Source organism: Bufo gargarizans, chromosome 9 (genome assembly GCF_014858855.1).
Source record: "Bufo gargarizans isolate SCDJY-AF-19 chromosome 9, ASM1485885v1, whole genome shotgun sequence".
NCBI lineage: Eukaryota > Metazoa > Chordata > Amphibia > Anura > Bufonidae > Bufo > Bufo gargarizans.
The window spans coordinates 116309873-116322110 of NC_058088.1; the positions used below are offsets into that span (position 1 = coordinate 116309873).

General features: G+C 45.5%; 1 protein-coding gene across 1 annotated transcript in view; it reads left to right on the forward strand.

Moving 5' to 3' along the window:
* The first annotated feature begins 329 nt into the window (after positions 1–329).
* Positions 330–12238, forward strand: part of TEX11 (testis expressed 11) — a 1226647-nt gene continuing 1214738 nt past the window's right edge. The window contains exon 1 of the mRNA XM_044268992.1: positions 330–439. Coding sequence (XP_044124927.1) covers positions 341–439 — 99 coding nt within the window. The 5' untranslated portion in view covers positions 330–340. The remainder of the gene's footprint in view (positions 440–12238) is intronic.

A 12238-nucleotide genomic window follows, 5' to 3' on the forward strand; every position in this document is an offset into this window, starting at 1 on the left:
CTGACTAGCTGGATATCAGTATGGAAATTTAATACAGACTTAGTGGTTTTGTATGGGCAATAGCATCAGGACATTCAGATGTATTTGTACTTTTTTATGCCTCCTGTTTTCACATTGATGTTTTTTTTCTCCTTTGCACTGTAATGGGTGATAATAAATCTGGAAGAAATCCACAACAAATTGGTTGCTGTGTATTTGTAAATGTGAACAGCACTTAATGAGCACAGCAGTAAATGGATATGCATATGGAGTTTGCAAGTATATTACAAATATATGTATGCACTGAATTAACTATCATTTACCTTTTGATCTTAAAGGCTATATAAAAAAACTGCTTGAAATGGAACCTCCCTTTGATATAAGTAATCTCATTGAGCAAATGTACAAGGAAATAAAATCTTTGGAAGTAACTGTTAACCAAGGCAATCTTGACATACAGGTTAGAATTTTGTTTTTTACTTCAACACAACATATGTTCTAACCAGTGGTTTGGTAGACACAGAATATGGTATATGATAACCCTGCCCTCAATGGATAAATGGCTGTTGATGTAAGGTACTTACAGATACCACAAAATTAAAGATTTTACACTGGGATTCAGAAGTTACAATTTACACCTTTGACTACCTCATTGAGGATGAGGGATTCTCAGGATTAGTGGGAATTCTAGCTATAGGAAGTCCCAAATTATAAAACCTGGTCCTCTGATAAACATGTCATAAAAGATAATTTTCAGATAATTGTATTTATATACATGATTGTAGAAAAACTTTGTCGAGAAAGAACAAACCCAAATCAAAAGTGCTCCAATTGGTCTGAAAATGTATGTATGCCACTTTGAGGTGCGATATGTTTTCCTTTTTTTTTTTCTCTCTCTCTCTCCCATTTCAGGCTCTTTAACGCAAATACAGCAATAGTAAATAATGCCAGAGTGACACTGACGTATATAGCTATGGGTAAATGCATAAGTGACAGTGTTAATAAACAGTCGGATTTATGGTTTTTATGTTTCAATAGTATTTATTAAAGTTTTTCGCAATAATAAGGTACAGATTATATTGTGCACAAAATAAAGGACGTAGTGTCCAGTCAGATAGGCAAGCCAGACAAATAAAATAAAGAACATAAAGACATAAAATAAATTAAACAAAAATAAAAAGAGTAGCATAAAGTCAGGGGTAGCAGTCATGCAGTTCTAGATCTCTTGTGTTTAATCTCGGGTGGCGAGCAGTAAAGAGTAGACCCATACTCATATCCATCTCTTAGTTGTATATAACATATACTGTATCCTATCAAAGTTCAGGGTAGAGAGAAAAATTGGCAGAATGGGGGGAGGACGACCAAGGCTCCCAGACTCCCTCGAATAAGGAAAATGTATCCGAACGGATAGCCGACAACCGTTCAAATTGATAAATCTTGTTGATCCTATCAATCACCGCTTGATAGCTCAGTGATAGGGAATGCCATTGGGAAGCAATATGGATCCTAGCAGCAAGCAAGATAAATTGGGCCAATTTGAATTTAGCATTTGTTAATTTAGATGGCTTGTCACCAAGTAGGAAGACTGAGGGTGTAGGGTGTGCCCCAGCAAGGACGAGAGCAGATCACAAATGCGACCCCACAACCTGGAAGCTATGGGACATGTCCACCAGGTATGGAACACCGTGCCCTCCTCTCCACAACCCCGGAAGCAAGTTGAAGGGACCTCCGGGTAGAAGTGATGCAATTTGGCTGGCACCAGATATGTCCGGTGAAGGATCTTAATTGAGGTCTCCGCCAGAGTAGTTTGCCATGACCCCTTGGAGAGTGTCTGGGAGCGTTGGTGCCATCTAGATTCACTGGTTTCCTCTAATAGATCAGCCTCCCATTCTAGCATATAACGAAGCTTAGAGTCCTCTGGGGGTGCAGTGAGGGTAGAATAAATCCGGGACAGTAGACCCTGCTTAAATAGAGAGAAGGACATTAACCTTTCAAAAGGTGTATAATCAATTTTATGGGAACCATTCTTTAGGGAGTGGAGAAAGGAGAAAACTCTCCGGACATTAAACTGTTCACAAGCTGGTGGGGTGAATTTCTCAATGAAATCAGGCATAGTTAGGATTTTACCCCGTACTAGGAAATCCCGGAGGGAGCACAATTTTTTTTCAACCCACCACGAAAAGGCCCCAGATTGAAGTCCAGGGGAGAAAGCCGGGTTACCCAAAAGGTATTCTAAGGGGGACGGTTTGGATTGGAGAGAACGTTTGAACCTAATGGATCTCCATAGGCGCAAAGCGTAATAGGAGAGCTGGGATTTGGTATGGAGTGAAGAGGGTAACGAGGAGGTGGTCCAAATAAGGGCTCTCCAGGAGAACGGCCTCAACAATGATTGTTCAAGGGTAACCCATATTGGTTGAGCTTGTGCAGAGAGATGTGTCAGAAACAGTTGAGCTAATCTGACTGCCCTGTAATACTGTGCTAAGTCTGGCACTGAAAGGTCACCATGGGCCTTGTGACGACACATAACAAGTTTAGAAATGCGAGCTCGTTTATGGGCCCAGATAAATTTAAGGATGTCAGCCTGGAGAGCCCCCAGATCAGACGCTGGGACTGGGATCGGTAGGGTGCGAAATAGGTATAGTAGCCGCGGAAGAACTACCATTCTCACTATATGTATCCTACCCACCCAGGACACTGGAAGGGATTCCCATGTCTGCAGGTCTTTCCGTATCTGAGTGAACATGGGGAGATAATTATATTTATATAGTGTTAAGTGTTTTGGTTAGTGATATGCCCAAGTATAGTAGGAAGTGCAGGTTGTGTAGAAATGGGAACCCGTTCTGAAGGGTCTCACAGATCCGACAAGTGACATTACTCAACAAAAGTTCCGATTTGGATTGGTTAACTTGTCGGCCTGACGCAGCTGAGAAGGACTTGAGAAGGGACAAGAGAGAGGGGAATGAAATGATAGGGTTGGTGAGTGTTAACAAAAGGTCATCGGCAAAAAGGCTCAATTTATACTCCACACCCCCAACCGAGATCCCTGTTATGTCTGGATGAGATCTAATCTTTATCGCTAATGGTTCCATAGCTAAAGCAAAAAGGGCTGGGGAGAGAGGGCATCCTTGGGGTGTTCCTCTAAAAATTGGTATGGACGACGGATGCGAGGAAGGTAATTTGAGGCTAGCTTCAGGTGAAGAGTATAGAGCTTGAATAGTGGAGAGGAAAGGGCCTCTAATGTTGAAATGAGAGAGAGTCCGCCAGAGATAGGCCCAGGAGACTGTGTCAAAGGCCTTCTCTATATCCAGCGCTAATAAAGCTACTGGAGTTGCAGTCCTGTTCGCCTCATGAACTAGGCCCAAGACCTTCCGTATATTATCCGGGGCTTCCCTGCTGGGGTTGAAGCCAACCTGATCTTTGTGTATCAGGTCAGGGAGAATTCCATTAAGTCTACGCGCTAGGATGGAGGTGAACAACTTATTGTCTAGGTTCAAGAGTGAGATGGGTCTATAATTGGAGGGCAGGAGAGGGTCTTTATGTGGTTTGGGGATCACTGTGATTTTGGCCGCTAAAAACTCGGGTGGGGGTGTGGAGCCTTGTAACAAATGATTACAATATTTAGTAATGAAGGGGATTAGCTGGTCTGCAAACTTTTTAAAGTAAAGTGCTGTATAGCCATCCGGGCCCGGGGCTTTTCCTAGTTTCAGGGTTTTGATTGAGTAAGTCACCTCTTCTGCCGTGATAGGGCTATTGAGTTCCTCTAGCGCTGCCAGACCCTTGGGAGGGAAGCAGAGGATAGGAAGTCAACAGCCTTAATGTTGGGGTCACCATTTTGTTCCAAGTATAGTTGCTTGTAGAAGGATTGGAAGGTGGTGTATATGATGTCTGGGTGAGTGGTGGTTCTACCAGTTCGTGTACGGATTTGGTAGACTTGATAAAGTTTCTGTGTGGCCTTGAGTTGGCGAGCAAACATCTTATCTGGTTTATTGGCATATTTGTAATAGTAGGAGGACGTCCAGCGGAGAGCTTTTTCTGTATTGTTAGAGAGTAGGGCATTCAATTGAGTTTTAGTGTCTTTTATTTCCTTCAATGAGTAGAGGGTCGGGGTTTGCTGATGGGCTCTCACCAGTTTAACCAATTTAGACTCTAGTGTAACCTGTGCTAAAGATCTGTCCTTTTTAAGTCTTGATGCCACCTGAATGAGTTTGCCCCGCATGAAAGCCTTGTGAGTGAACCACAGGTTCATAGGATCAGTGTCCGGAGTGTTATTCAACAAAAAGAACTGTTTAAGTTCGTCTAGTAACGTACTAAACACAACCGGTCGGGTCAGCAATGATTCGTTCAGGCGCCAAGTAAAAGGGACACTGAAGCTACTGGCTAATGCGAAATCAGCTATGACCATGTCATGGTCCGATAAAGAGGACACAACATGTCTGGAGTAGGCTAGGGAGGGAAGGCAAGAGGAGGAAGCTAGGATTAACTCAATTCGGGTGTATAGTTGATGAGAAGGAGAATAATAAGTATATCCCCTTTGGGGGCCATTGTGCTCCCTCCAGGTATCCGCCAAGGACAGGGATTCCATCACTTGTTTAACTTTAACGTTGTGGGATGAAGGGCGCATTTGAGCCGGGGGGGGGGGGGGGCGGGGGGCTGTGGAGCGGTCAAGAACTGGGTTAGGTACAAAATTAAAGTCACCACACCACAAAAGTTTGTGGTAGGTGAGGGGTGCAATAATGGAATGCATAGAAACAAAAAAGGCAATAGGATCCTCAGTGGGTGCATACACGTTTACAATACACAGGGTTTCTTCCCTGTAGGTGCCTAGAAGAATTACATATCTCCCATTAGGGTCTATTATGGAGCGCAGGAGTGTAAAAGGGAAGGAGTTACACAATAAGATGATAGCCCCCCTGCTTTTAGAAACATAAGTAGAGGAATAGAAGCGTGTGTAATGTGGATGGAAGTATTTGGGGTGAGAGGTGGGCGTGAAGTGGGACTCCTGCAGGCAGATCACATCGGGTGTATGTTTGATATATGTAGAAAAAGCAGACTTACGCTTTCTGGGGGAGTTAAATCCCCTTACGTTGAGTGATAGCAACTTACACATGGCAGGATGACAAGGAGTATGTAGGAAAGGCGAAGTGAGCCCATGCGATCCACCTCAGGAGCGCCACCTCAAGCCGCCACCCATACAACAAAACAACACGAGCATCTCCCCTGACATAGACAAAAACAGAAAAAGGAAAAAAAAAAAAAAAGTTGAGAACATACAAAACAATATAGAACTAAGCCTAAATAGGCCTGAGAAAAATAGGTGGGTGCAGTAGAGCGGGGTGAGGACTCTAACGAAGTCTCCCAACCCAGCCTAAAGAGCCCAAACATGGGGGCAAACATGACAGTCCTTCACGCCGAGTCCCTATTAGATGTTGAGCTTCGGGAAAATAGCAGCTATTAATGAAGGGACTATAAGTTGAAAGCTAGTGTCTTGTAATACAGAAAAAGGGAAAAGGGTTATGGAGTGAAACCGTAGGGTAGAATAACAACGATCCTGATGCCAAGGCAGGCCAGAAGATCGCGAGCAGAAGTCCCGGACTTAAGCAGGTGGTGACGAAGTCGGTCCAGATCCAGGGTACCGTTGTCCAGATCCTGGCTGGCCGTTGCGGTTGTAGAGCGGCTTCTGGAGCTGGATCGTGGTCACATGGAACTCCTGCCTTCCGTAGGATCTCGATTCCCTCTCTGGGTGAGTGGATCACATGTTCCCGAGAGTTAAGTCGAAAAGAAAGGGAAAAAGGGAATCCCCATTTGTACCGCACCTGGGCATTTTGCAGTGCCGAGGTTACCGGCCTCATGTCCCTGCGCCTGTGGAGGGTGGAAGGAGCCAGGTCGGCATAGAGATGTACTGAAGGGGGGAGACCAGGAAGTTCAGTGAGGTTGCGGGTGGCTGCCAGAATTTGATCCCGTGTGCCCGGGTGGTGAAATTTGAGGATAACGTCCCTTGGCAAGGCATCTGAGCGAGGTCTCCCTAGGGCTTCACTGGGTCAGTTTGCAGCAGCAGGGCCTGGAACAGCGCAGACAAGGTGGCTGAGAGGTCAGTGAAGATTTCAGGCAGACCCTTGATCCAGAGGTTACCCCTCCTGGTTCTATTCTCCAGGTCCTCTAGTTTGCATTCCATCGCTGCAATCTGGACCGCTTGAGATAGAATGTCCGCCTTGTCTGAGTGTAGGGCATCCGATAGATCATCAGTACGCGTCTCCAAGTCAGAGACCCGGGTGCCCAGGTCATGGATCTGGCGGGAAAACTCGTCCACTGCTTGGGACAGTTCAGAGCGGAATAGAGAGGCAATATTTTTATAAAGTTCAGCCTGACCTGGATCTTGAATGTCCAGCGGCAGCGAGGTATTGCTGGCTTCCGAGGATGCTGGGCTCCGGGTTGCAGGGACTGGGTCCGCCATATTGCTGCGGCCTGAGTTCCTGAAGAGCTCCGGCAGGGTCTGTGAAGGCATGGGTGTTCCCATCGATTTTGTCCTCCCTTTGTTGCGGGTCATCATAGGAGTCCCTTGCATGAAGGTTCGAGCCTGTGGAGCTGAGTAATCAGTGCTAAATGTGGGGTGAGTTCGGCGCGAGGAGTGGAGCTCAGGGGAACAAGTCCGCCATGCGAGCCTCGCTCATGCGCCCTCCAGATTTATGGTTTTTAAAAATTGAAATTTGAAAAATGAAAAAACATTCCAAAAATGATCCCTTATTGGAGACCAATTTCTGCAGGTATTTAATCACAAATGGTGGTATTGGAAAAAGAAGAGGCTTATTTTAAACAAGCAATCCAAAAATTATGCCTTACCGAGAGCAAATGCCTGCTCCTGTTTATATGCACATAATAGTATCAGAAGAAGCAGTGGCTTGTTCTGAACAAATAATTTTCTGGCCAAAAATTATGCCTTATCAAGGGGAAAGTGTATCAGAAGAAGCAATGGCTTGTTCTGAACAGGTGCCCAAAAATTCTCAATTTTTTTTAGGAGCAGCAACTGCACAGTGTGGATGTGGAACCTTATTTGCGCAGTTACAAACAATAGAAAAATTACAACAGGTCTTAGAGGAAAAAATAGGCATGACTAGATGTCCTATAGCTGCAACCACAATATACACTGCTATTGATGCACTAAAATATGTTTATTGCAGACGTATAAACTGTAGAAAAATTGCAATAGGTTTTTGGGAAACAGGAAAACAGGCACAATTGGACATCCCCTGGGAGTGACAAAAACGTTACTTCACAATTACTTCACAATAGGTTTTCGGATAGAAAAAGGTGCAATTGCGCAGCATGTGTGGCAAAAAGTATCCTGCTGATAATGCTAGGAAATATGCCTATTGCACAATTATTAACTGTAGAAGCTTTGCTAAAAGTTTTTTAGACAAAAAAAGTCTGTCTCCAGCACATAAAAAGTACTATCAGAAGTCAGAATGGAGCAGACTGAGGATTCAAATAATTTCCTCTTCATAGCACTGTCGTTTCATGTACAGAAAGTGCTATTTTTCATTACAATGTGAATGGCAGTCCGCTGGTTCCTCCAGGACAGAAGTGCTGAGTCTCCGCCTTTCTTACCCAGCTCACTGCAGGGAAAGAGAGACAGGGAATGGGTTTGGGGTAGGTGTTCATGGTTGGCTTGGTTATAGAGAATCTGTTGGCAGAATCAACCGTATTAAACCGTATTAAAATTAAGCCATAATGCCTGGTAGAGCTGACCCTTCTGATTTAAAACATATCATGCTAATCTGTTGCTATGTGATAAAGAAATCTGTTTTGTTTCATATGCTAATAAGGAATCAGAAGGCTCAAGGGTACATAGATTGGTTCGGGCCCACCCCCAGTGCACTTAATTGTTAATTTTTGTATTGATTAAAAGTACTTTTTCTCCAGAATGAAGTAACAGGTTGCTTACTGAAAACTATCATAGCATTCAGTTGAGCTAGCCTTACAAGGCATTGTACCTGGTTTAACAATGAATTTCCTTGTAAGACCTCTTTTGTCCATGATGACATCAGTGACAAAATGAAAATCCAAGTTAGGCTAGTTTTTTCACATCTGCATTTTTGCCTCATCCAGCATGGATCTGCAAAAATGCTTCCGTTATGATAATACAACCAGCTGCATCCGTTATAAATTGATCCGATTGTATTATCTCTAAAATGGACACAACGAATCCGGCAATAAAACCATTGTAAGTCAATGGGGGACGGATCTGTTTTCTTTTGTGTCAGAGAAAATGGATCCTGCACCATTGGCTTACATTGTGTTTCATGCCGGATCAGCTTGCAGCGTCTTTCTGTCCAGCATGGGAACACAACCAAACAGAGCAGAATGCATTCTGGTGCATTGCGTACCATTCAGTTTTGTTCCCATTGACATATCTAATGCATTAGATTTTTTTTTGTACCATTCTCCTGATACCTTTTAGAGATGAGAACCCATAATGCCATGCAGACAGCCAATCAGCAGATAGCCAGTCCCTGTGATGTCACAACTAGGGATGAGCGAACCTGAACTGTATAGTTCGGGTTCGTACCGAATTTTGGGGTGTCCGTTACACGGACCCGAACATTTTCGTAAAAGTCCGGGTTCGGTGTTCGTCGCTTTCTTGGCGCTTTTTGAAAGGCTGCAAAGCAGCCAATCAACAAGCGTCATACTACTTGCCCCAAGAGGCCGTCACAGCCATGCCTACTATTGGCATGGCTGTGATTGGCCAGTGCAGAATGTGACCCAGCCTCTATTTAAGCTGGAGTCACGTAGCGCCGTCCGTCACTCTGCTCTGATCAGTGTAGGGAGAGGTTGCAGCTGCGACGTTAGGGCGAGATTAGGCAGTGATTAACTCCTCCAAAAGACTTCATTCAGTGATCGATCTGCAGCTGTGGATCATTGAACTGCTGCTACTCAATTGCTCACTATTTTTAGGCTGCCCAGAGCGTTTTTCATTCACTTTTTTCAGGGGTGATCGGCGGCCATTTTGTGTCTTGTGGTGCGCCAGCACAAGCTGCCACCAAGTACATTTAACCCTCAATAGTGTGGTTGTTTTTTGGCTATATCCTACATCAGGGTGAAGCTGTCACACCAAGTGCATTTAACCATCAATAGTGTGGTTATTTTTTGGCCATATACTACATCAGGGGCAAGCTGTCACCAAGTGCATTTAACCCTCAATAGTGTGGTTGTTTTTTGGCTATATCCTACATCGGTCAAGCTGTCACACCAAGTGCATTTAACCATCAAAAGTGTGGTTATTTTTTGGCCATATACTACATCAGGGGCAAGCTGAGCCTGTCACCAAGTGCATTTAACCCTCAATAGTGTGGTTGTTTTTTGGCTATATCCTACATCAGGGTCAAGCTGTCACACCAAGTGCATTTAACCATCAATAGTGTGGTTATTTTTTGGCCATATACTACATCAGGGGCAAGCTGTCACCAAGTGCATTTAACCCTCAATAGTGTGGTTGTTTTTTGGCTATATCCTACATCGGTCAAGCTGTCACACCAAGTGCATTTAACCATCAAAAGTGTGGTTATTTTTTGGCCATATACTACATCAGGGGCAAGCTGAGCCTGTCACCAAGTGCATTTAACCCTCAATAGTGTGGTTGTTTTTTGGCTATATCCTACATCAGGGTCAAGCTGTCACACCAAGTGCATTTAACCATCAATAGTGTGGTTATTTTTTGGCCATATACTACATCAGGGGCAAGCTGAGCCTGTCACCAAGTGCATTTAACCCTCAATAGTGTGGTTGTTTTTTGGCTATATCCTACATCAGGGTCAAGCTGTCACACCAAGTGCATTTAACCATCAATAGTGTGGTTATTTTTTGGCCATATCCCAGTCTAATTCTGTCTGTAAACGTATACCTGTCACCCAGCGCCTAAATAATAGGCCTCAAATTTATAGTCAGCTAAATCTGTGGTTATTGCTGTGGCTGGGCAAGTTATTTAGTGTCCGTCAAAGCACATTTTTTGTTCTGGGTTGAAATACAATTCCCAATTTAGCAATTTCCTAATTTAGTGGTTTCTGCTGTATCAGACCTACTTTAAATCTATCCCTAAAAGGGTATATTAGATTCAAGGTGCTGATAGGGTCATTCTCAATAACTTCACACACACGCTACTGTGCATATCCCAGTCTAATTCTGTCCGTAAACGTATACCTGTCATCCAGCGCCTAAATACTAGGCCTCAAATTTATATTCAGCTAAATCTGTCGTTACTGCTGTGCCTTTATTAGTGTAATACGGTACCTAAATAGATAGCCAGATAGTGTTAGGTGTCTGTAAAAAAAGGCCTGAATTTGAATTCAATACATTGAGCCAAATAATATTTTTCTTATTGTGGTGAACGGTAACAATGAGGAAAACATCTAGTAAGGGACGCAGACATGGTCGTGGTGGTGTTAGTGGACCCTCTGGTGCTGGGAGAGGACGTGGCCGTTCTGCCACAGCCACACGTCCTAGTGTACCAACTACCTCAGGTCCCAGTAGCCGCCATAATTTACAGCGATATTTGGTGGGGCCCAATGCCGTTCTAAGGATGGTAAGGCCTGAGCAGGTACAGGCATTAGTCAATTGGGTGGCCGACAGTGGATCCAGCACGTTCACATTATCTCCCACCCAGTCTTCTGCAGAAAGCGCACAGATGGCGCCTGAAAACCAAGCCCATCAGTCTGTCACATCACCCCCATGCATACCAGGGAAACTGTCTGAGCCTCAAGTTATGCAGCAGTCTCTTATGCTGTTTGAAGACTCCGCTGGCAGGGTTTCCCAAGGGCATCCACCTAGCCCTTCCCCAGCGGTGGAAGACATAGAATGCACTGACGCACAACCACTTATGTTTCCTGATGATGAGGACATGGTAATACCACCTCAGCACGTCTCTGATGATGACGAAACACAGGTGCCAACTGCTGCGTCTTTCTGCAGTGTGCAGACTGAACAGGAGGTCAGGGATCAAGACTGGGTGGAAGACGATGCAGGGGACGATGAGGTCCTAGACCCCACATGGAATGAAGGTCGTGCCACTGACTTTCACAGTTCGGAGGAAGAGGCAGTGGTGAGACCGAGCCAACAGCGTAGCAAAAGAGGGAGCAGTGGGCAAAAGCAGAACACCTGCCGCCAAGAGACTCCGCCTGCTACTGACCGCCGCCATCTGGGACCGAGCACCCCAAAGGCAGCTTCAAGGAGTTCCCTGGCATGGCACTTCTTCAAACAATGTGCTGACGACAAGACCCGAGTGGTTTGCACGCTGTGCCATCAGAGCCTGAAGCGAGGCATTAACGTTCTGAACCTTAGCACAACCTGCATGACCAGGCACCTGCATGCAAAGCATGAACTGCAGTGGAGTAAACACCTTAAAACCAAGGAAGTCACTCAGGCTCCCTCTGCTACCTCTTCTGCTGCTGTCGCCTCTGCCTCTTCTGCTGCTGCCGCCTCGGCCTCTTCTGCTGCTGCTGCCGCCTCGGCCTCTTCCTCCGCCTCTGGAGGAACATTGGCACCTGCCGCCCAGCAAACAGGGGATGTACCACCAACGCCACCACCTCCGTCACCAAGCATCTCAACCATGTCACACGCCAGCGTTCAGCTCTCCATCTCACAAACATTTGAGAGAAAGCGTAAATTCCCACCTAGCCACCCTCGATCCCTGGCCCTGAATGCCAGCATTTCTAAACTACTGGCCTATGAAATGCTGTCATTTAGGCTGGTGGACACAGATAGCTTCAAACAGCTCATGTCGCTTAATGTCCCACAGTATGTTGTTCCCAGCCGGCACTACTTCTCCAAGAGAGCCGTGCCTTCCCTGCACAACCAAGTATCCGATAAAATCAAGTGTGCACTGCGCAACGCCATCTGTGGCAAGGTCCACCTGACCACAGATACGTGGACCAGTAAGCACGGCCAGGGACGCTATATCTCCCTAACTGCACACTGGGTAAATGTAGTGGCGGCTGGGCCCCAGGCGGAGAGCTGTTTGGCGCATGTCCTTCCGCCGCCAAGGATCGCAGGGCAACATTCTTTGCCTCCTGTTGCCACCTCCTCCTACTCAGCTTCCTCCTCCTCTTCTTCCACCTGCTCATCCAGTCAGCCAGACACCTTCACCACCAACTTCAGCACAGCCCGGGGTAAACGTCAGCAGGCCATTTGTTCTGGTTCTGGCCAAGCTGCCAGTTTGGTTGATGTACTGCTCCAAATTAATTAAGATACGTGCACGGAGAGATCAAAACTG